This window comes from Canis lupus, chromosome 35 (genome assembly GCF_011100685.1).
Source record: "Canis lupus familiaris isolate Mischka breed German Shepherd chromosome 35, alternate assembly UU_Cfam_GSD_1.0, whole genome shotgun sequence".
Lineage (NCBI taxonomy): Eukaryota > Metazoa > Chordata > Mammalia > Carnivora > Canidae > Canis > Canis lupus.
The window spans coordinates 23666140-23691068 of NC_049256.1; the positions used below are offsets into that span (position 1 = coordinate 23666140).

General features: G+C 41.8%; 1 protein-coding gene across 1 annotated transcript in view; it reads right to left on the reverse strand.

Annotated features, from left to right (window-relative positions):
- Positions 1-882: 882 nt before the first annotated feature.
- DCDC2 (doublecortin domain containing 2) overlaps positions 883-24929 on the reverse strand; it is a 167420-nt gene continuing 143373 nt past the window's right edge. Inside the window, 2 exon segments of the mRNA XM_038584270.1 lie at positions 883-5741; positions 9194-9496. Of these exon segments, the coding sequence (XP_038440198.1) occupies positions 5634-5741; positions 9194-9496 (411 nt within the window). The 3' untranslated portion in view covers positions 883-5633.

Consider the following 24929-nt stretch of genomic DNA (forward strand, 5'->3'; position numbering starts at 1 on the left):
TATGAGGACATTGGGAGATCTATATAAATATTTAATAGATTGAGGAACCATTAGGGAGAGAAACACACTTGGAAACCTGCAGAAAAGCTGTATGTTTATTTTCATAAATAAGAATTTTATAACCAGTGCATGGCTAGTCACTTTACAATGCCTTGTAGAACTGACAGTAATTGTTGGTTGTGGGAAGTCTGTAAGGAGATTTGATCTTGACAATCCAGATGCCTTCTTCTTTGGTGAGGTTTGCTTTTCCACTCTCATGGAATAACAGAGATACATGAGTGAACTGCTCAATGGGTATTCTCCTCAGTTATGGGACCTCAATACACATATTTTGTTATCACACATCAAGAAGGCTAAATGCTTGTGCTTAACTACTTTTCTCACACATGAAGGGAAAACACAAAACGACTTTAATTTGGTAGAATGAAAGCAGTGACTTGCCCACAAACTACAGCAGAATTTTAGCTACCTTCTTTGTAAAATTGTAAGTTTAAAAAAAATTGTAAGTTTATTCCCATAGCTCTATCTACAAAAAAATGTGTGATTTGGACAATTTGTTTTGTTTTAAAAGATATTTTCATTTATCATAACAAAAACTCAGGACTTGTGTTTCCCTAAAACGATTTCATAAAAGAAAAAACGATGTTTTCTTTCATGAAAATTTCATCAACTAAACAACATGTGCATGAAGGTGTAAATTACTTTTCTTTACGTAATGAAGCTTAATACCCATGCCAAATAGAAACAGAAGTATTGTTGAATACATGGTTTAAATAAAAAAGTTTCTACTGCATTTGTGAAAAAAAATGTCATGCAGAGAATTGATAAATGAAATATCAGCCACACAACATCATAAACAAACAATAAATAGGCCCAGACACATTTTAGTTACATAAAACACGTATCTATTTACTCAAAAGATACAGTAAACTTTTATATTTCAGAGTGAGCGCTAATACAGAAATAAAAAAAAGCTAATGCTCATAATTTGATCAAAGCACAAATAACTTGCCTTACAAAGAGAAGTTCTAAACATAAATCACATAAAAATGATAAGCTCAACTAAACCTTTACTTATAACATCAATAATCACCCTTAATCATTGTACATGGTAAGGATTTAAGGCACAAAAGAAGCAGTGAAGCAACAACCAGAATAAGTTTTTTCCAAACTTCTTTTGAAATTGACTATGGCCATTCCCTCTTCCCACTTGCCATGACATTTGTGGTCATAACTCAGCCACTCAATTAGACTATGTGGTTTAAGCTGATAAAACTATAGGGAATTCATTTGGTCCCATTCACAGATTAAAGCTCAGTCTGTTGTTGGCTTAAGCCAACAGAGCTCCATTACTTACCTCCTGATTTTATAAATGCTTTATGGTTATCCAGACATTTTAAAATTCTTTCCTAATTCCCCGTATTTTATAGGATGCCTGCCTTTTCCAAAACAGTATTTCCCTCTGCATCAACAGGTTGGAATGCACTTTCACACTCTCTCCAAGTCCCTTAGAATTCATGATAAGAAATACACAAATTTTATATGGTAAGAATCAGACCCATTTCCATACCAGGATAATTTCTGGGAAGCAAGAATCTTAAGAGCATTTACAAGACTGATATTTAATAACAAAGAACTGCATGTACTCATCACCTGAGACAGACAGATTAACCTTAAAAAAAAATGCAAAGAAAACAAGAAAGTGGTGCCACTCCAGGACATTAGAGTCACTCAGGGACACTATGAAGTTTCTGCACTGAACCAGAGCATTATAGATAAAGAGGTGAAACAGTAAGTCAGTCTTTTATTCTATTTGTAGTGAACCTGGCTATTTGGTACCAAAGAGAGTCCTCTATGCATTCCTGCAAATCATGCACACACATTCATGAACAGTGGTAACCTTTGGACAGAGCCTTTGTTGGTATGAAATATTCTGCACCTGAGGCATATGGTCCTTAGGGCTGGTAACAATGAACTAAGGGACTGGACTCTGTCATTAGGTCAGGAAAACAAGATGATCCATCATCTGTCTGTCTGTCTATCTATCTGCAATCACTCCTCCATACAATAAATTTTTCATTAAAATTCTGGTAACTTTCTTACTCTGAAATTTTAAATTTCTTAAAGTCTCCAGGAAACAAGTTTTAAAGCACCATGATCTATATCATTTCTTAGTGTTTCCTCTCCATGTGTGTTTTACACATTGCCTCTCTCAGAAGAGCCTTATTCTATTAACAACGCTATGCCTGGAGAGGCCTGTTCAGTATTTTAAAGTGTGTGAGTGCAACTGTACAAGTATTTGATATGTATAAGTGAATATCTATTTATTCTCTCTGTTCAGATTGGCAACAGTTCAGATGTTTCTTTGTCTCTAGTAATTAATCTGTTTAAAAATTTTTGCTTTGCTGCTTTATTGATCAAAATGAAAGTACAGAGTTAATTCTTTAGGAGAGTCAGTGAATAACATAAAGAAGCCTTCTTGATGTTCTATGGTCACAATTTTGAATAGACAGACGTTCATCCCATCTTATGTATAAGATAGGTCATTTAGTGAAGTCTTCCAGGATGTTGGTTTATGAGCTATACGCTGGAAAAGTTAGCATGAAGAAGCTCACATTAGTATGGCTTCACAACCATATCCCTCAGAGATATCCAAGAGACTCCAAGCCACATACCTAGGGGCTGGTTCTGTCTTTACAGACCATACCAGGAGCCAACACTCCAGAATAAAACATGAGGGTATCATGCTCTTCCTGTGAGCCTGGCATTTGAATATTTCCCAAAACGCATAGGGGAAAATGTCTTATTAAGTGGAAAGTCATCCTATGGCTATAGAGAAAAATAGTGAGTAAAAAGTTATCATATGGCCATAATATCATATTGTATAACTAACTAGAAATCAGTGGATGTTGCCTAGGTGATGAACAGAGGAGGCTACGGAGCAAGATGGAACATCTTTAGCATGAAAATGACACTAGCTAAAATTTGTGTCTTTTTCTGCAAAACTCTAATGTTCCAATTCAACTAAGCAACCAGTTGTTTATAAATGTCTTAGAACCCAATTAAGTTTGAGGAAAGAGTTCCTTAAAACTAAAAGCATTCCGCTGGCTAGCACAGCAAAGCTACAGGGGTTTTTCACAGTATCCTCCCTCTTGGAAAGGAACAATACTTGCAGCCTAACCCAGATCTCTTCTGCTCACTCACATAAATGCTCTCCAGATCTGTCCTTGAGCCCAGCTTAACCCTTGCAGCTAGCCTGCCACCGGGACCACCATTCCCACAGAGAAAACATCCACATGGGGGACGTGAATCAGCATTCCTCCTTTGTGTTGACGTCATCTCCAAAATGACAGGCACACTTTGCATTTTCTGTGAACGATGTCTTCCCATGGTTAGACGACATATTTCATTCTTTTTTTTTTTTTTTTTTTAGTAATATATGTCTGCAAAGTGTTATAGAGTGATTAGTTGTTCATGCCCTCAAGGGAGGCCACAATTATATCTTGTCAACAGGCGGTAAAACATGCACATTGGTCCAAGAGAAGAATTATATCCTAATTTTTAAATTTTTTGCTACAGTTACTATGACCTCTCATCATATTGAAGTATTTGTATACTTTGTTTTTCATGTAAAACAATATTGGGCTTCATTGAAATAACTCTTAAAAAGGCTCTGAAAACCTAAGCTTCATAGTATAATGAAGAACAGGAGGGGAAAAAAAAAAAACTCAAGAGATTCCTTTTAAAAAGGAAAAAAAGAGAAACTCATTAAAGAAAGAAAAGAGAAAGAATCATCTTGAGAATTAGTTATAATTTCAGGCATTTACCCCTGATTTCTATAAACTATTTAAAATAATTAACCCCAGGCCCAGTAATGGCATGGGAATTTAACATTAAAAAAACAGCTAGTCTTATTTCCCTAGCAACACGAGACTGTTGTTTGTAGTCTACTACATCTCATATTGTCCCATTTGAAAAAATAAGCTGACTTGTAAAAAGCACAGTCTAGATTTTTATACAATATAGAACCCTCGTTGACAATTCATCCTCCCAGATCAATACACCCTTATATCACAATCTCTTTCCAATACTGTTACACATTATAGTCTCTGTTTATGCTTCCTATTTGTAGAAAATACTAAAATAGCTGCTAGGAAAAAATACATTAGTTTTCTGTAGTATTATTAAGTGCTTGATATAGCTACCTTTATTCCAAATGGGTGGTTATGAAACCTGGAGGGGAAGAAAATCTTTTAAATTTAGGATTAACAATGAATTCTACAAAAGCACTGGAATTTTACATTTCAAATTTATAACGTCTACATAATCACAAAATATTTTTAATATGAAAAAATATATTATTTCTATATTTAAGGAAGATCTGCATCATCTCTTGACAATTCAAAAAACTAATACAATCGTATTTTTCCCCATATCTACCTAACAAGGCCATTGGGAGTTCATTTAATTAGCCCACAGAATTGTAATAAGGAACTGGTCTCATTACGACAACTTAAGTATTTTTCAACAATTTCTCCCAGATGGATTCTAATTATTTAGGAAGGAATCTGCTTGAAAGTCTAAACATAACTGGCCATTACAATAAACATTTGCTAATAACCACAGGGGCAAAAGTATGACAAGGCCAATCCTAACAGAAATAAGGAAAAAAGCAAGTCAAATGGAGCAGTGACAAACTCTTCCTATTAGGCAGTCTAGTTTTTTTTTTTTTTTCGTTTTTTGTAAAAAACTCTAGGGAATTCAATCTTTAGATTAGCCAATACGGAGTTTTCTAACATAAGAACATGATGGAGAAGAGATGGATATTACTGGTGAGGGCAGACTAGTTCCATGAAAATCCACAGAATACCAGAACTTGCAAACCAGCCAGCCAGGCTCAGTGAATGTAACCTGGGTGTCCCATGGTAAAATTCCTTCCTGAATGTGTCACTAAAGACACAAGGATTAAAACCTGAAGCGCTTGAGGGAATGTCATGTCAAGATTAATCACCACTACCCTGAATGAAGACTTCCACCTTCCAAAGTGAACACCCTGTGCTGTCTTTTTAATTTGTGTAAGATGGATTTGGGATGAGGAGGAAGAAAGAAAAGAATGTTGACAAGTCACGGAAACATTTCAATCTACTGCCAGTCTCTGAAACTAAACTACAGTTGTTTATGCAAGAGTTTATTGCTTTAAAAAAAATAGCACATGCTTTCCTATTACCATCTCTTTAAAATTCTCTGCCTTCCTAGATAAGTGCTATAGGATAAACTCCCATCTAATAGCCTCATTTCTAAATTTATAGAAGAGGATCCAATAGGTGTGGCCCTATTCTTTTCCATCGCTTATAAAGACAAGTGGCCAATTGTCATCCGGGGAAAGTGCTCCTGTACCCTTTTAATTTTCCTAAAAGACTTTTAAAAATACATTCCATGAAAAGAAGTCACTCTCCTTTAGTAGCTATTCAAAATTATCTAGTCTTTCCATTAAGCCTCTAATCTTAAAATTCAGTAGGTAGTATTCAACCATATTGTCACATTATGTTCCGCAGTAACTATACCCTTATTATTCAAGTATTATAACCCTTCATTTGTCTGATAATCAACATACTCTTCTTTTTGAAAATTATCTATGCTATGACAACATAGTCCTTGTTTTGTTTGTTGTTCTCATTTTCTCACTGTGGGCTGGTGATTTTTACTTCTGGTCTTGGTGGTCTTTGGTGGTCTAAGTCAGCCTGGAAGAAGAGAGATCATAAAAAGATATTTAGCTCTTTAGTCACAAAGGTCATAAAATTCGCAAGGAAAAAAATTACTCTGTGTTTCATGTAAAATCGTATAAATATTCAATTAAAAATGGTTCCTTGGGTCCCCTTTCTTTTTCAGTTGAGCATTACCCAGTGGACATGCCATTCTCAACACCTTGCTTGCACAAAAGCCCTGCCTGGAACCATAATCTACGATGTGCTTCCTAAGAAGCACAGACTCATTTCTTGTGCTACAGGCTTTACTTTTCTCAATTTTGCCTCTTGATTACACTTTTAAGTTTTTCTTTTCAACAGTGTATTTATACTTTTCATTTCAGCATTTTCAGAGGAAAGAGGAAAAAAGCACAGCAATTCTATCCTCATGTCACATTAACCCAGCCCCTACCAGATGTTCTATTAGTTAGAGTTCACAAACTCTTGTGAATACAGTACCAAGTGCCATCAAGTATCAGAGAGAGAAAAGCGGGAAGGAAATCAAGTATAGAGCAGTATTTCTCCAACAGCAATGGCATCCCTGCCCCTTGAACTTCCTTCAGGGTATTAAAAATCGCGTCTTGTGTACAATGTGTCCTTTCCCTACTAGATTGAAATCCAAGGGGATGAGATTAGAATTAGTTGATTTTCAAACTCTGCCCTAGGGAACCCTGAAAGCTCCACAGCCGCCAGAAGGGCCACCAGTGTGAAGACAGTAGGACTAGCTCCAGGGCCCCTCCACCTCCAGCCATAATTTCTGCACAAAAAAAAAGAAAAAGAAAATGACCGGGGTGGTCTCTTATTTCACGTTATCTCAGGAAGTGTTTCAAATAGTACTTTGAATATAACACAAGCCCAATAAATGTCAGTTGCTTGTTGTGTATCTGTCATATGCACCTGCTGTCTTCCTATAATCACAATATACTGTGTCTAAGGACGGCTACATAGAACAAAATGTTACACGATAAACTGAATTCTTAGTCATTTGAGAAGTAAACAGTCCTTTGGAAATGGTTAATTTTTAATGTGTAATTTATAATTTATATGTATCTTCTTTTTCATAGACTTGGTATGCTTAAAATGTACCTGAACTAGTACTTTAGGAAGAGTGAAAACAACACACACTGCCATTATAAGAGAGATGAGTCAAATAAGATTCAATCTCTTTCTGGGTAACTGCTTTGCTCTGGTATTTGCATAGTTTTTAAAATCCCTAACTCAGGACACCTGGGTGGCTCAGCAGCTGAGCATCTGCCTTCAGTTCATGGCATGATCCCAGATCCCAGGTTCAGGGATCGAGTCCCACATCGGGCTCCCTGCAAGAAGTCTGCTTCTCCCTCTGCCTGTGTCTCTGCCTCTGTCTCTCTCTGTCTCTCATAAATAAGTAAATAAAATCTTTTAAAAAAATAATAAAATGAAATAAAATAAAATAAAATCCCTAACTCGCCATGTATCAGGCACTTGCTCCTTTGCAATTCCACAAGCTTAGATTCCCGTCAATACATTCTGGGGAAACTTGCACTTCAAATTATATAACCTTGATCTTGACTGAGGCTCAGTTCTTATAAAAGGCTTATTTTTAAAAGTTAAACTTACAGAATGGAAATATAGGTAGGACATCCATTCATTTCCATTAAACAGTTTTAGGTTATGACACTGAAGGGAAACCTAGACTACTGGAAGGGTACATACTGGATCTTACCACCTAGGTCCCACATAGGATTTACACTTTGATTTCATGCAGTGAATTTTCATCGAAGGCAGCCATCACAAAGAACTTCGTGAAGTCTACTATTGCAGTCACCATATAAATGACAATGTGTTTTCCATATGACACCAGCAGATAAACCATTTGGCTTCCTTTCAGAAAGTAAAAGTGTGTTTGTATAGGCATGTATGTGTGTGTCTGTTTCCTTGAGAAGTTCATTTTGTTTCCTTACTGAGGGAAAAGGAATCATGTAATTGACTGAAATTTTTTTTCTAATTTTAGCTACAAACAACTTCAGAATATAAACTGCCACTAAATTTCAGTGACTGTGGAGAACTGCAGATGGGGAATTTATTGACTACAACTATGAGTCCCTCATCTTGAGGAAAGATGAAGTGGAAGACACGTTGGGTGTTTTCATTTAGATGTTAAGGATGGTTTTTGTATGAGCCAGAATAACAGATTACAGAGAACTCTGTACTGGTTATTGAAACCTGGCCACAAGAACTTGTTCGCATTTTAACGTTACTAAATTTGATCCCCCTCTAAGCAAAATAAAACAGATGAAGCAATAATAAATCATCAAGAGAACCCCACTCATGAGACCGGGCATCAGGAATAATGATAGCAAAGCCTACTTGAGAGGTTACAGCCTGAGGGAGGTGGGCCCTGGCCAAAGAGTTAGACAGGAAGGAAGGGCATATGTGGTTAGTGGGGATGCTGTGCAGTTCACCCTGCCCCTCACACTGTGACACTGAACTTGAGCCTATTTATCAGTCCCTAATTTAATCATCTCTCCTCTGGAAGAATGCCTGCACATTGAGAATATCCTGCTGCAGGAACCCTGGTGGAAAAGCAAGCTAGGAAGGAGGCTTTACCACGTATTTCCTTACCCTCTATGTATAATAAGTAGAACCACATGTTATTAAGTTCTGGTGCATCAAATGCTTAATTTGGCTAATCCATTTAACACAGACTACACAAGTCAAACTAACATCTCCAAAGACGTCACCTGTGACAGAGGTGACGTTCTTTCTTTCATGTCTAGGTCTCATGGCCTTGATGCTCCTTTCTTGTTTGTACCTTTCCTGATCTTAATGTATTTGCATTTGTTTATATTTGTTATATACATTCTTAGGACCTCTGCAAACTTTGTAGAATGAGATTAGGATGGATGGATGGGTAGGTGGGTGGATGAGTGGGTGGATGGGTGAAATGGGTAGATGAGTGGGTAGATGGGTGGATGAGGGGATGAGTGGGTAGATTGGTGGGTGAGGGGATGGGTGGATGGATGAGTGAGCAGTAAATGAGTGAGTGGATAGATGGGTGGGTGGGTAAGGGGATGGGTGGGTGAGTGGGTGGCAGGGGGGATGAGTGGGTAGATGAGTAGGTAGATGAGTGGATGGGTGGGTGAAATGGATGGATGAGTAGATGGATGGGTAGATGAGTGGGTGGGTGAGTGGATAGATAGGCGGATGAATGGGTGAATAGACAGACGGATGAGTAGGTGGATGACAGGACAGACGCATGGATTCTGATAGATGGATGACAATACTTATTAATGGACTAAAATAACATAGTCGAGTAAATGGTATTGAGTCCTTCTCTGCTCAACAGTAAGTGGTTTCAAAGAAAGACTTAAGAAAGTCTTAAGTGCTTGAATAATTTGCTAAGTGCCTGGGCATGCACACCACACACACATTCGAGCATGAACACCAGGGAGCAAAAGCAATAGAATTACCTCATTTTGTCCAGTGCCAGCTCCTTGAGACTTGACATCCTCGTCCACTGCCTCCTGAAGCTCAGTAGTAACCTGATCCAGCTCCTCCCCATTTTCTTCATCGGTGCCTCCATTACCTCGGGTGGGACCTGCAGGCTCCTCCCTGTGGTCCGGGACCTCCTCCACCTCCTCAGAGGCTTCTGTAGCCTCCAGATCTCCTCCTTCTTCAACTTCACCATTCATTCCCGAAAAGTCTTCTTTCTGCTCTGCATCCTTGTTTGCTTTCTCTCCATCTTCTTCCTCATCTACTATTTCTGCTGGTCTCTGGTGGGTCAGAATGAATAACAGATGAAAGCAAGCAGCGCAACAGAGATTCTGCACTGCACATTAGAATGATGTAATAATTACTAAACCACAGTCAGGTAAAACTTCCTTACATGTGCATAGCAGTCTGCAGTAGAGAACGTGCTAACTCTCATTGAATATCTACTAAACGCCACTCTTCACCACGATTTCCTCATTGGCTCCTCACCACAATCCTGTGAGGTTAGTATTATTCCCCTATTACAGGTGAGAAAACTAAGGTACAAAGACCCCAAGTATCTAGCCCAAGATCCTACTGTACATAAGTGGAAGAGCCAGATCTGGGATGAAGCATGTACCTCCAGTGCTTAGAAGCCCCTGGGGCAGAAAGGAAGCCAGACTGCAGGGTCCTTGGCCAATATCTAGTGGAGTGTCCCACCCTGAGGAGGAGGTTTAAAAAAAAAAAGACAAAAAGTCCTGCGGAGATGTCATCATCCTTACCACAACTGCCTGGTGTGTATTTACGTCTCTAAGTACAGAAAGAGGGCGATGGTGGTAGTACCAGGATGGGAACCCAAGTCATCTAGCACCAGATGTGGACCACTTCCTACACAATGCCTGGGAGTTCATGGTGTATCTCAAAACACAAAAACGATCGTGCAGATCTAAGGCCAAGAAACTATATGTTCTTTCTATAAAAACAATAAGTGCTCAGGAATTTATAAGCTCCAATTAGGCATTTCACAGTTATTTGGATACATGTAAAGCTGCTTTAAAAGACACAAGGGGCTGACTTCCAGAGCCAAGACTTTGGAGACCCAGGTTCAAGCACTGGCCATCCATCAGCTAACTCTGTGAGCACCAGAGTCCCCACTTATAAAAGGAGAATATAATAAAACACCCAGGGGGAATAAATGAGAGAAGTTATATGCATGCCTACCACAGTACCTGGCACATCACATCCTAAGAAAACATTAGAGTCGCTCCCCATCTGTCTGATACACTCTCTCCTAGAATCCTCAGGTTTTTCATTGCCTCCAATAAAAGAACAGCTTTTCTTTTAAAGTGTAGGAAAGAACAGAACTTGTTCTAAATTAGGACTCTAGCCCTGCCTCTTTCTGGTTGACAGTAGACAGGTCACCTAGTCCTCCAGCATCTATAAAAGGAGGGTCTGAGATGCAATTACCCCTGCCCCCCCCCCTTGTAGCTCTGGAAATCCATTCTCCTCAAGCTGCACAAATGCTTGTTATGAGGTCTTCATGGTCTTCTTGTAAAATTAACATAATACTCTCCATTTTGGAAGTAAAGGGAAAACAAACAAAGTAGACTGAAAGTTCAGGGCAAAACTCGACACATTATTTTGAAGTGGAAAATGTTGAACCATGAAAGCTTATATTCTGCTCAAAGTAGAGTCTCAGTTTTGACCGCATGATTATCAAAGACATACTTTAAAAAAATGAAAGAAAAAAATCAGTTGCTCTTAAGATATTCCAATAACCGTGGTGTTTTGTCTTCTCACAGCTTAAATAATAGTACAGTGTGGCTCTGTCTTTCACATTTCCACTCGGATGCTTACGCCCCATGTCGAAAGGCATGGGGCCCCCAACACCCCTAAGCTTGCTGCCCAGGGCGAGGCCCCTAGGAAGGCCAGAAATGGGCATGTATGTGTGTGGATGAATCTGCCAGATGGTGCTAAGAGAAAAGACAAAGATTTATGGCATGGAACCCCACAATGCTTGGCAAGGATTTCCAGCTTTTATGTATAAGACCTAACTGAAGGCGAAAAAAACTTCCAATCTTGAAGAGGCAAAACAGTATGCTCCCATCTCCTAAGCCCTATCCCACTCTCTCTGTACAGAGAACACTCATGGCAAAGCAATGAGGCAGACACGCTTCGAGCAATGGGCAATGGAAGAGTCTGGTAAGTGAGAGGGTGGGCACTGTCATTATGAAAGCAGAAGAGAGGAAATGTCAGAGAGGGGACTCGAGGTGAGGAAGAGCTAGAAGAAGGAGCCAACTCAGAGAATCATGGTGGGTGGCTTCCCACTCAAGAGGTCAAGAAAACGCTGAGGGGTTTCGAACCCAGACCCAGAAGCTCCTTTCTTAGTGACTCAGAAGGATGTGTGACCCTAAAAAGACATCTGGAGGGATCTGTCACCATAACCCTCATGACTGGGCCTGGAGACCCACCTGGGCTGAACAATAGTCTAGACGCTGGACATTCAGAGACAGATATGACAGAGTCTCGAATCAGGGAGCTCAGAGCAGCGCAGTCACAGGGCACAGTATAATACAGCATGAGGTGAGAAGTGCCCAGAACATGGGTCAGGAAAGGGACCTTTCACAGTGGGGGTGGCAGCCTGCCATCAGGTCTCCAGGCTCTGGTCACCGTGACCAATGCAACACCGCGTGAACACTGCTTGTGGGTGGAGAACACAGTGCAGCACACGTCTCCCGTCCATGCTGAGTGTCATGCTCTGTGCTCATCCATTTATCATTCCTGAAACCCTCACAACAACCCTGCAAAGTACACTTCTTATATCTCTTACCCACATAAGGAAGATGAGAAACCACTCAACGCTTCAGCAGTGGTCACCAAGTAGGGCTAGGATTTGAACCCAAGGCAGTATTTTTTTTAAAATATTTTATTTATTTATTCATGAGAGACACAGAGAGACAGGCAGAGACAGAGGGAGAAGCAGGCTCCATGCAGGGAGCCCGATGTGGGACTCGATCCCAGGATCACGGGATCACACCCTGAACTGAAGGCAGATGCTCAATCGCTGAGCCACCCAGGCATCCCAAAGATTTTATTTATTTATTCATGAGAGACACAGAGAGGTAGAGACACCAGCAGAGGGAGAAGTAGGTTCCCTGCGGGGAGCCCAACGTGGGACTCGATCCCGGGTCTCCAGAATCACACCCTGGGCTGAAGGCCGCACTAAACAGCTAAGCCACCCGGGCTGCCCCCCAAGGCAATATTTTGCCAAGTCCTGCTATTCTTCCTCAAACAATGGGAGAAGCTGCTATTTCACATAGTCACTACCGTGTTTTCAACAGCCAGAAAATGTGACTCTGCAAGAGGCAACATCGCTTTTAATGTTTAAAGAATGACCGACCTGAGAACAAAAACATTTCTGGATCTCTATTAAAGACTTTTGGTGTGATCTAGGAGGGAACATTATAAAGATTGTTAGGCAGAGTCCCTGAAGCATTACATACAAAAATCCAAAAATACTACAGCACTAATGGCCAACAAGAGCACATTTCTTTTTAAATTATTTCTGAGAACTGGATAATTGTCTATCACCCTCCTAGAAATCATTAAGGTACCTTAACTTGCCCATTTGGTTTTGATTTGAAAGAGAAATTATACAGAATTTTATAATAAAAGCATTTAATAATAATAACAGAGAAAACCCAAAATTTATGGTGATCATTTAGGAATCTAGATCTGTTCCTTCTCTCTGAGAATACAAGAGCTTGCTGAAGTCTGTTAAGGTGACTTCTTTTTTTTTTAATTCTTTTTTTTTTAAAGATCTTATTTATTTATTTGAGAGAGAGTGTGTGTGCGCGTGCACATGAGTAGGGGTGGGGCAGCAGGCAGAGGCAAGGGTTGAAGCAGACTCCCCACTGAGCAGGGAGTCCGAAGCGGGGCTCCATCCCAGGACCCTGAGATCATTACCTGAGCCGAAGGCAGATGCTCAACAGACTGAGCCACCCAGGTGCCCCAAGGTGACTACTTCTGTGTCAACAGGAAAAGTCTGTTTTCCCTTCATGAAATCTAGATTTATACCAAAAGGTGGCAAAACGAGTGTGAGTTAGTTCTTAGTTCTTAGTTTTGTGTTTCTCCTCTTCCTCACTACCAATTTCCAAAAACATATACATTTTTTTTTCTTCTTTTCATGCAAGCAACTGGGACAAACTCTAACCTCTCTCCAAGGAAGGAGACACCCAGTCCTGAATTCAGGCCCTGTTCTTCCACCATCACTTGTGGAGGCCGAGAAAAATTAAGGCCATCCCACCTCATGTTTAGCATTAGCACAAGTACAGCCATCTTAGGCCCCTGTGAATAGGAGCTGAACTTTATGGGAAAAACTGCAGAATGTCCTCAATGTCCTTGGCAGGTAATCCCATATCAGAAAGACAACAGAGCTCAGAATTGCCCTCGGCAGAGAATCCCATATCAGAAAGACAACAGAGCCCACACCCATGGTAGAAAGTCCCATATTAGAATAAGAACAGAGCTCAATGCCCTTGAAAGCCCCACATCAGAATGTAAACAGGACTTGGAGAAATTCTTCCACCCCTTCTGAAAATCCCCTAGACCAGCCTATAAAAAACCCAGCTGTAACCCACTTCGAGGTCCAAGTCCCTGCTCTGCTGTGTCGAGTATACTTGGACCCAAGCTCGAGCTTGCTAATAAATATGCGCTTGCATCGGTGTCAGCTCCTTGGTGGTTTCTCGGATTCGCAATCTTGAGCACAACACACTAGCACCACTGCTAACACCTAGTATTACACCTCCCATCCCATTACTTCTATTAGACTTTCCCAACATGGCTATTTTACCGTCTTCACATGAAGCCACATCTGGTTAGTGCAACTTTACGAAATGCAACATAGAGGTGCTGCACTACCAAATGGATCAGTTTAAATAAGACAGTAACATGAGTTAAAAGGTTTTTAATCCTCGAAAATATCCACAGTGTAGAACACAATTTATTATTACTATGACACTACAACTCAGGCCAGGAAAAAAAAAAATTCTGCTCTGACATATCTGTAATGAATAAATGAAAAGCAATGTGCTTTTTGGTGTAATCTCCTTTGAAGCAGGCATTAAATTATTAAGGATGTTTCCAGTGCATACATCAATCAAATCGTCCCCGGAAGGAAGGAACACCGGGTTTCACACCCATTCACACACACACACACACACACACACACACACACACAGATAAAATCTATACCATGGTGAAGGCCTGCAGAGAAGCAAAAGAATGCTCATTCCACAGTAGGGTGGGGGTCCCTGGGGGGAGGAAGCTGTCCTTCAGGACAATGAGGAAGAAAGGAGGCAAAGTCAGCTCTGCTCACTTCCTCAATCCTTTCCCTCCTTCTCTTGCTGTAGAGAAACTCTCCGGGACTCCAATGACCCTCACACAACAGTGGCCTGATGTTCGGCCCTGGCAGTGGGACACCCACAAAGGAGAGTTTACTCGGGTGAATGTCCTTCTTAGAAGGCCTTGGGATGTCATCTAACAGCTAGTACAGCTCTTCCCTGGGGGGCAGGCTGTGAGTTAGACAGCTCTGCACAAAGCCACAGAAAGTCACATATTGGAGGATTTCATTTCTGTGAAGCATTCAGAATGGGTCAACCTAAAGAGACAGATACCAGATTCGTGGTTGCCAGGCATGGGGAGAGGGGAGAATGGGAAAGTTCACTTAATAGGCATGAGGTTTTGGGGCACCTGGGTGGCTCAGTTGGTTGAACGTCCAACTCTTGGGTTTCAACTCAGGTCATGATCTCAGGGTCCTGGAATGGAGCCCCACATCCGGCTCTGTGCTCAGTGGGGAGTCTGCTTCTTCCTCCCCCTGCTTGCACACTCTGTTTCTGTCTCTCTCAAATAAGTAAATACATCTTTTTTAAAAATAGGCATGGGGTTTCCTTTTGGGGAGATGGAAAATGATCTGGAACTAGACAGAGGTAACAGCTGAACAACATCATGAATGTTCTAAAGGCCACAGATCTGTATATTTAAGAACGGTTAATGTTCAGTTGTATGTTAGGAGAATCTTCAATTTCTTTTTTTTTTTCTTTTAGAAAGAGAGAGAGAACAAGCTGGAAGGGAGATACAGAGGGAAAGGGAAAGAGAATCTTAGGCAGGTTCTATAACCAGCACAGAGTCCAACACGGAGCTCAATCCCACAACCCTGAGATCATGACCTAAGCTGAAATCAAGAGTTGGATGCCCAACCAAGCCACCCAGGTGCTCCTCTTGCTTCAATTTTTAAAGGAATCATATGCCCCAACTCCTGACCACCAGGGAGAGCTATGTGGCCGGCTCTGTGTGGCCACATAACTGAGGAACCAACTTCTGGTTATCTTCCCTGCTTTATTCTGCAATCACACTCTAGGCAGGCATCTCCCTTGTCTCAGGTGTAAAAAGCTTCCCTTCCCAAAAATCAGGTGACTCGTAGTAGGAAGTCATTGGTGGTGCTGAATGAATGAACAAACAGATCTGAGACTAGCAGCTTACTTAGAAACATAGAAAGTGCTAGAAAAATACTCCTAGTCCCCTGACTCCCTCCAAAAAATCTTTATAACTATTTAAAATCCCCATGGAGTTCTTAGCCTCTGTCCACTTAGCTGGACCTGCCTGACTGCTGGGGACACGGTCACAGTCAGAGTTAGCCAGGCACCAGCGTTTAGTCACTGAGCAAGGCTCAGGTACACAGAGCCCACGTTCCACTCCCACCTCAAAGAACCATACAAAGATCCTGATAACGTTTAATAATTTAGATAGAGAGGGGTAGACACAACAGCCAAAGGAGGGGCTGGGGAGTATGGGGAGGAAGGCGCAGGTATCCCAAAGGAAAAGAAAAGACTAAGAAATGGTAATTCATCTTGAGGGAGGTGAGGAAGAAGGAAGAAAAACAGGAAGGGAAAAAAAAAAAACCTTTTCCCCAGGTCCCATCACAGGTCCTTCCTGCAGCTAAGGAAGCAGAGCACCCATGCAGATCTCGCCCCTTAACCTGGCAGGAGCCAGTTCTCAGGTGATCCTGAGAGATGGTGTTCCTACCTGAGCAACAGCACGGGGGTCTCCTGCACACGACCTGTGACTGCTGATGTTTGCTGCAGTGGTGGCATCGACAGGCAATGTCAAATACACACTGTGCAGGGTGAGGCAGCTGCGACTTGCTTCAGGCCAGCAAAGTACCCTAGTACCAATGAAGTCAGCACACCTGGCCTGAGTCCCCTCTGAAACTGGAGGATGATCACAACAACCTCACAGGATTGTAGTAGGAACAAATAGGACCATGCACAGAAAAGACCACTGTAAACGTAACAAGCTACATCTGTGTTTATTACTGGCATCACTCCACTTTTCTTGCCATTGGATGGAAGGATTCTAGGGGTTGTCTGATGAAAAAGCCAAGCACAGGGTTTACACTAATGAACTTGTGTTCTGGTGGGCCACTCAGAGCAATCTCCCTTCCAAATCTCATTCCCACAAAAAAAAAAAAAAAAAAAAAAAGTCATAGAAGACACTTAGCGACAGTCTTGCCCTTATGGGTAAATACAGTTAAAATGCAGGCTGATGTTGGGGCCCCTGGGTGGCTCAATTGGTTAAGTGGTCGGCTCTTGATTTCCATTCAGGTCATGTTGGGGGTCGGCTCTTGATTTCCATTCAGGTCATGTTGGGGAGCCCCATGTCAGGTTCCATGCTCAGTGGGGTGTCTGCTTGAGATGCTGTCTGCCCCTCTACCCCCCTGTGCTCGTTCTCACTCTCTTTCTCTCTCTCAAATAAATAAATCTTTTGAAAAAATGCAAACTGATATTTAAAACTCTGGTCCACTGAGATTGTCCACCCCACAGGGAGCCTGATATGGGACTCGATCCCAGGACCCCAGGATCAGGACCTGAGCCATAGGCAGATGCTCAACCACTGAGTCACCCAGGCATCCCTGAATATTGGTCTTTTCATGTACTAGGCAGATGCTGCCTCTGCCTAAACAAACCCCACGTTCTCACTGTTTGGGGCTGAACTGTGTCCCCTCAAAATTTACATGCTGAAGACCTAACCTCTGACAAGGTGACTGTATTTGGAGTTGGAGCCTTTAAAGAGGTAATTAACTTGAAATGAGGTCCACAGGGTGGGCTCTGGTCCAACATGACTGATCCTTACAAGAGATTAGGACACAGACAGGTACAGAGTGAAGACTATGTGAAGACTTGGGGAGAAGACATCCATCCACCAGCTGAAGAGAGAGCATGCAGAAGAAACCAACCCGCCAACACCATCTCAGACTCCCAGCCTCCAGAATGGGGGACCCCGTAAATGTCTACTGCAGAAGCCACCCAGCTGGGGTACTTTGTTTCACAGCTGGGCAGACCACTACGCTCACCAAGACCACCTTACCTCCATTTTCTCCTCAGCTCCACAGGCGTTCATGTTCATATTCATATTCTTCCCTCTCTCTCCCTCCTTCTCCCCTCCACACTGTTTCCTTTAAAAGTCCCTCAGCACAAACTAGAGATGTTGGGCTCTTCATGAAGGGAAGAGGGCTGGCTGGATGTGGCAGGGTAGGGAGGACAAACCCAGACCTTCCCAGACATAAGTACTGGGGGGGCTGGGGAACAGGGGAGAATGAATGCCCTCTGTGGAAAAGGCTGAAAGGAGCCCTGGCCTGTCCCCTGCACCACGCTATTAACTCATTCTGTTCTCTCTATCTTCACCTGCAATGCTCTTCCTTTCACCATGCCTTACCTGTGCTCTCATGACACCTGCCAGATTCCATCAGTACACTCTACTTACCGTGTGCGATTATACACTATTTATGTGATACACAAAGTTGCTATCAAGTAGACGCCTTGAAAGATATTTGGAATGATTATGAAATAATGGGGAAATATCAGTCTTGGCTCTGCAGAGGCCCTCTGGAAGTTTCTAGAAGCAAGAGCGCTTCCTTATTCACCTTTGTATCCACTGCCACATTTACGATGGTATTACATATCACTGTCTTGAATTAAACACAAATATGCTTCCTACAGGTAAAAACCAGCACAATATGTGCCTTTGGGAAGGGACAGATGATGGTAACAAGGCTCATATTTACTGGGCACTCTCCAGGTATGAAGAAATAAACCACTTTGGGAAGGGACAGATGATGGTGACAAGGCTCGTATTTACAGGGTACTCTCCAGGTATGGTCAGAAATAAACCACCACTTTGGGAAGGTTTTTTTTTTTTAATATTTTATTTATTTATTCATGAGAGACACCAAGAGAGAGACAGAGACACAGGCAGAGGGAGAAGCAGGCTTGTTGTGGGGAGCCAGATGCAGGACTTGATCCCTGCACCCCAGGATCACGACCTGAGCCCAAAACAGACACTCAACCACTGAGCCATCCCTCCAGAAAGCACTTTTGGTTAAAATTTATAATTGTAAATAGACTTGAAATAGTGCCTCTTTAAATAAAAATAGTATTTTTTATGTTTAAAAAAATATCAATTTTATTGAAAGCTGGGAGAAAATAGACTTGACTATCAACAGAGTGTTGCTTAGCCATAAAGACAATTCTGCAAGATTTATTCTGATGACATTACCCTGTTCATTAAGAGTCACGTAATAAAAAGGAGACACAGCATTTCATTGCAAAGGCAACAATATCAGGAAGATACTTCACCTATACTTCAAGTCTTCTCCCCTGACATTTACCTCAAATTTTAGCCAACTAACTAAAATTTAAGAGAACTAGTTTTTGAGTAGGAATTGTTCCTCCAAACATTACATCCATCCTAAAATCTCAGGACTAGCCGATTCCTATGAATAACTGTGGAATCCTACGTCCTGTATAAAGCACAATTTCCATGCTTCACAGGAATCAAGGAAGGGTATTCATTATACCCTCTCCAAGACACTCACTAAACCAACGTACATAATAATGCAACAAGGATCACAGAAGTCATTTAAATGGTTCCAGCCTCAAGGCCCTTCTGACCTCAACATCCCCAAAGCAGCTACAATAACAGACACGTTACACACACGTGTACAACTACACATAGTATGTACCCTTAAACAGAGAAGTTTTTATAAGAAAGCCAAGAACTTTTACCTTTCAAAAAGCACATTACTTAGGGGCACCTGGGTGGCTCAGTCGGTTGAGTATAGGACTCTTGGTTTGGGCTCAGGTCATGATCCCAGGGTTGTGAGATCAAGTCTCTGCATCGGGCTCCATGCTCAGCAAGGAGTCTGCTTAAGATTCCCCTTCTCGGGATCCCTGGGTGGCTCAATGGTTTAGCGCCTGCCTTTGCCCTGGGGCACGATCCTGGAGCCCCAGGATCGAGTCCCACGTCGGGCTCCCGGCATGGAGCCTGCTTTCCCTCCTCCTGTGTCTCTGCCTCTCTCTCTCTCTCTCTCTCTCTCTCTGTCTATCATGAATAAATAAATAAATAAATCTTAAAAAAAAAAAAAAAAAAAGAAAGATTCCCCTTCTCAGGATGCCTGGGTAGCTCAGCAGTTGAGCATCTGCCTTCCCCTCCAGGTCGTGATCCCAGGGTCCGGGATGGAGTCTCGCATTGGGCTCTTTTCGGGAAGCCTGCCTCTCCCTCTGCCTGTGTCTCTGCCTCTCTCTCTCTGTCTCTCATGAATAAATAAATAAAATCTTAAAAATATATATATTCTCCTTTTTCCTTCTCCCTCTAACCTTCCCCCATCCTCCCTCTTAAAAAAAAAAAAAAAAAAAAAAAAAAAAAGCACATTATTTACCATAAGCAATTGCTCTTAAAAACTTCCACTAGAGGGGATCCCTGGGTGGCGCAGCGGTTTAGCGCCTGCCTTTGGCCCAGGGCACGATCCTGGAGACCCGGGATCGAATTCCCACGTCGGGCTCCCGGTGCATGGAGCCTGCTTCTCCCTCTGCCTGTGTGTCTGCCTCTCTCTCTCTCTGTGACTATCATAAAGAAATAAAAATTAAAAAAAAAATTTAAAAAAACTTCCACTAGAAATGTTCCATATTTCTCCTTAATACAACATCAGTGCTGGCATTCCAGATGTCTCTTGCCTGCACTGGCTTATATGCATTTCTTACTACTTATTTTGCAATGGGCAGCCTGAGATAATGGCTGATTTGTATGACAAGTCAGGAAAGGTCTGATAGTTATTAGCGCTTGCTGCGTCCTAGTGGGGACGGCTCAGGGGAAACCGTAAGTACTCAGGATTCCTAGAGAATGTGCGTGCGGGGACGAAGGTTAACTCAGGATTCCTGAGTGGTATGAAGAAGGAAGATGGAATATGGAAATTATATGGAAATGAGTCACAAAATGTCGAAAGCATCAATTACTTGGATGGTATTCTCAGACAGCTGGGGTTGCTCGAATGACTTGCACTTTAAACTCACATCACACCTCTGACAGCCGCAGCAGCACCGAAAATTAGAAATGGGGACGGCATCTAATCAGAGACCACAGCTGACATTCTGCCCACTTCAGAAGTGAATGTTGGTTTGTCTTATAGTTATGTCAAAATTCTCTGAGGAACAGACGTTAAAGGTTTAAGACTCTTGCTATCTCAGGTAACAGCACCAGCTAGAACTTTCTAGTTGAAGTATCCTCCCTAACCACAGGTCTCCTCCCTGAAGCACACCCTACCAGGAGTTGGAGATGAGCACCAAAACGACAACCTCAGATACCTCCTCTTCCTCTTCACATGTACCATTCACAAGCACATCTGCGCTTTGGGAAAGAGTGAGGGATTGTTTCTGGCTCTTCTGGAAGGAGATTCTGTGGATTTCCCTGGCGTTGCAGATACAGAAGTCACCCTACTTGTTTTTAGTTCTGTTGCCATGGAAACTGAAAGTCATGTCCACCCCAAGAATGAGGTGTTTTGAAATAATCAGTTTCAATTTTTCATGATCGCAGTGGACTGCTTCCCCGTTTTCAGCTTTCATAGAGGGAAAAGAAAAAAATAATAAAAGGTTTAGATGTGGTTTGAAGTACCGTGACCTACACAAAAGGTGGCTATGTTCACCGATGTGACCCTGCAAGGACACAGCAGAGTGAGGCTCTGGCCAGCCACCTGCTGAGAGTGGCTCACCTGAGCCCATGGAGCTCCCCATGCTCCTGAGACACCCAGAGGGGAACACATACTACACGGAAAACTTATATTTAGATAGCTTGAGAATATTTTAGTCATCATTAGGGGAAAAAAAAAATCTCCATTAAGTTCTCTCACTTTAGAAGTAAATGTTGATTTTCTCTTGCTTACATCAGAAATCCCTGAAGGCTATATTTTAATGTTTAATACCATTTCTGCCAAGTAAACACAAATCTACAAACGGGATGTCACAAACAGCCTTGTTGATGATGCACGGGGAAATCAAGAAGCCAGATCACCCCATCTTAACTCCTGCAGCTGTGCACGACGCTTGCAGCAGCAAACGTGAACGTGATTCACAGAGAGGAGAGGACTTGAGAAGAAAGAATGGTGGAAATATTGTTTATACAATGATCCCTCTCACTTCAGTGAGGGCAGAGATAGCTGAGTCGCCCTCCACACAGATGGAATGTGTTGCTGTTTGTGGGAAAACTAGAAGTCCCTAATCTCCCCCACTGCCCTTCCTCAAGGTGTTCAAAGAGAGAGAGTTCCAAGCTAGAAGCTAGGAGCCCTGGGTGCCTGTGTGGACTCCCTCATCAACAGGCTGTGGCTCTGTGGGAAGATAGGGCTTCGTGTCTTTGATGGCAAAATAAGAAGTTTGCACCAGCATCTGTTTTGTTTTTTTTTTAAGGTTTTGTTTATTTGACAGAAAGGGGGGAGCACAAGCAGGGGGAGGAGCAGAGAGAAAGGAAGAGGCAGACTCTCTGCTAAGCAGGGAGCCCACCCCCCCGCCTCCATACCAGGGTCCTGGGATCATGACCTGAGCTGAAGACAGATGCTTAACCAACTGAGCCACCCAAGTGCCTCAACTCCAGATTTTTTAATGGCGTATTCTTTATGTGTAATGATCACAAGCTCAAATGCCCCCAGATTCTGGGCAAATGACATAAGTGTATAATCCAGGACGGGTGTTTATAACATGATGTGCTGCGGTTTGGGATGCTGAAGAGTATCTGGGGTAGTAAGGAGATCCTGTAAGCCCCAAGCCAGCCAGAGAAGATTCTAGGAGATTTGGTCACAAACTGCCAGTTTCCATCACTAGCAGAAATTCTATAAAGACCGTTTATTTTCCCTGTGACGAATTAGTGTGGAAGTGGTTTCTGGTTAAACATGGCAAGTTGAACAAATGTGAGGGTTTTTTCTCCTCAGCTCCCTTCTGATGTCCCTCTAAACTGTCAATAGAGGCAATTTTTTTAAAAGAATGAACCGGTATGGGTACAGAAGCCTGGAGAGGAAATAAAAGCCACAAACTCCAAGAAACAGTAAAGCTAAAAGATATAGGGCCAGTAACAGCAGAACTGATACCATTAAAATTCGCTCCTGTGGGAGGAGAATCCAAGAAGCAAACCTCTGCATGCTGAAGGACCTATAGAAGGCTGAGGGACTGGCGGCACCATCTCTCTCTGGAAGAAGTGGTGTAAATAGGGGTCAGTGTGACTAAAAATAGGGGGACTGGCTTAGAGTCTTTAAAAGAAGCAGAAAGACTCCCCAGATCCACTCTTCCCCACCCACCCACCCCCGCCCTTGAGAAATACAGGAGGTTTCTTCTCTAAAGATGTTGAACTACAAGGGAGCTGGACTCAGTGCAGCTGAGAACAAGGGCACCTAGGACACCTATTGAAACCAAGAATAAATCTCTTTACCTAACACAAAATCCCAAGGTCCCCATCCCATGGTCATGCTGACATACTGGAAAGATTCCATTCAAAGAAAAGAGACAACCCAAAACAACAATGAAAAATGAAGGTCTGCCAATGAAATGGCAAAAACCAATCACCCTGCAGTGAACTCCCCCAACCTGAGGAGCTGTGCCCATAAGCATAGAGTTTCCCTAATGCTTCACCCTAAAATCTAACCAAACATACACCTTAAATTTATAAAATGTTACATGTCAGATATATTTCAATTAAAAAAAAAAAAAAAATCTAACCAAGCAGCCAAAGAACACCTCTAACATGGAGACAGAGATCAAAACCTAGAAAGAAACAAAGAAACTCAAAAGAAACAGAGATAGTACAGGAAAAGAAAGTTTAAATTAGTAGATGAATCCTTGGAGATAATAAAGATATCCCATCCATAAAACAAGAATAGGATGCTATAAAAATGAATATTCAGAGAATATGAAAGAGCTCTTAGAAATTAAAAATATTATGACAAGAAAAAACAAGAGATGGAAGATAAATGCTGAGGATCTCTTATTTTAAAAGAAGTTGAGAAAATAGAAAAAATTATAGAGGTGGAACATAGGAGAGATAAGTGGAAGGTCAGTCTAAGAAGTCTCTCTCTCTTTCTCTCTCAAACAAATAAAATCTTAAAAAAAAAAAAAAAATCCCTCTCTGTACCAAGTCCAGTAAGGAAAAAGAGCTGCACCAAGGCACATAACTGGAAATTTTCAAAACAGCAGAAACAGGGATCCCTGGGTGGCGCAGTGGTTTGGCGCCTGCCTTTGGCCCAGGGCATGATCCTGGAGACCCGGGATCGAATCCCGCATCGGGCTCCCGGTGCATGGAGCCTGCTTCTCCCTCTGCCTGTGTCTCTGCCTCTCTCTCTCTGTGACTATCATAAATAAATAAAAATTAAAAAAAAAATTTTTTTAAAAAGAAAACAAAACAAAACAAAAAAAAACAGCAGAAACAAAGAAAAAGAGCCTTAAAGCTTCCAAAGAGGGGAAAAAGGATTATTTACAAAGATTCAAGAAATAGAATGGCATCAAACTTCCCTTCTGCCCTTCTGGATGGAAAGGACAACTGAGTGGTGATTTCAAAATTCTCCAAGAAATCATTATCTCACCTAAAATTTTATACTTAGCCATCCTACTGTCAAGTTTTAGTAGAAAAAAAGACATGTTCAGGACACCTGGGTGGCTCAGTGGTTGAGCACCTGCTTTCAGCTCAGGTCGTGATCCTGGGGTCCTGGGATCAAGTACCTCATCAAGCTCCCCACAGGGAGCCTGCTTTTCCTTCTGCCTATGTCTCTGTCTCTTTCTGTGTCTCTTGTGAATAAATAAAATCTTAAAAAAAATAATAATAAAGGAAAAAGAAAAAGACATGTTCAGACCTGGAAAGCCTGAAACACCAGGTGCTTCCCATACAGCTGTTCCCAGGAGGCTACTTGGGTGAATTCCACAACAAATGAAGGTGTAACCAGAAAGAAGATGTGGAATCCAAGAAATAAGAGAGCCATCCCCTAAAGAAGTGAAGGAAATTCCCAAAATAATGGTAAAGAAAAAAAATACCAGGATAACTCTACAAAGCAGATCTAGAGAATACCTAACCAGCCTGAGGCAAATGAATGACAGACGTGTCCGAGGAAAAGATGAAGTTGAAACGGTATCATCACTGCACATGCTTGCATAGAGTAAGAGGAAGTCAACTGCCTAGCAGAGTCTAGAAATGGCTTGGTAATAGCTACACAGAAAACTAAGCAAATGAATAAAAAAGACAAGTACTAAAATAGGAAGGAGGAGGAGAGTGGTACTCAGGAAATGTAACAAGAGTCCACTATGTGGCTCAACTAACAATAATAAAGCTGACATGGTAAAAATGACATGCAGATTAAATACTGACTTAACCAAA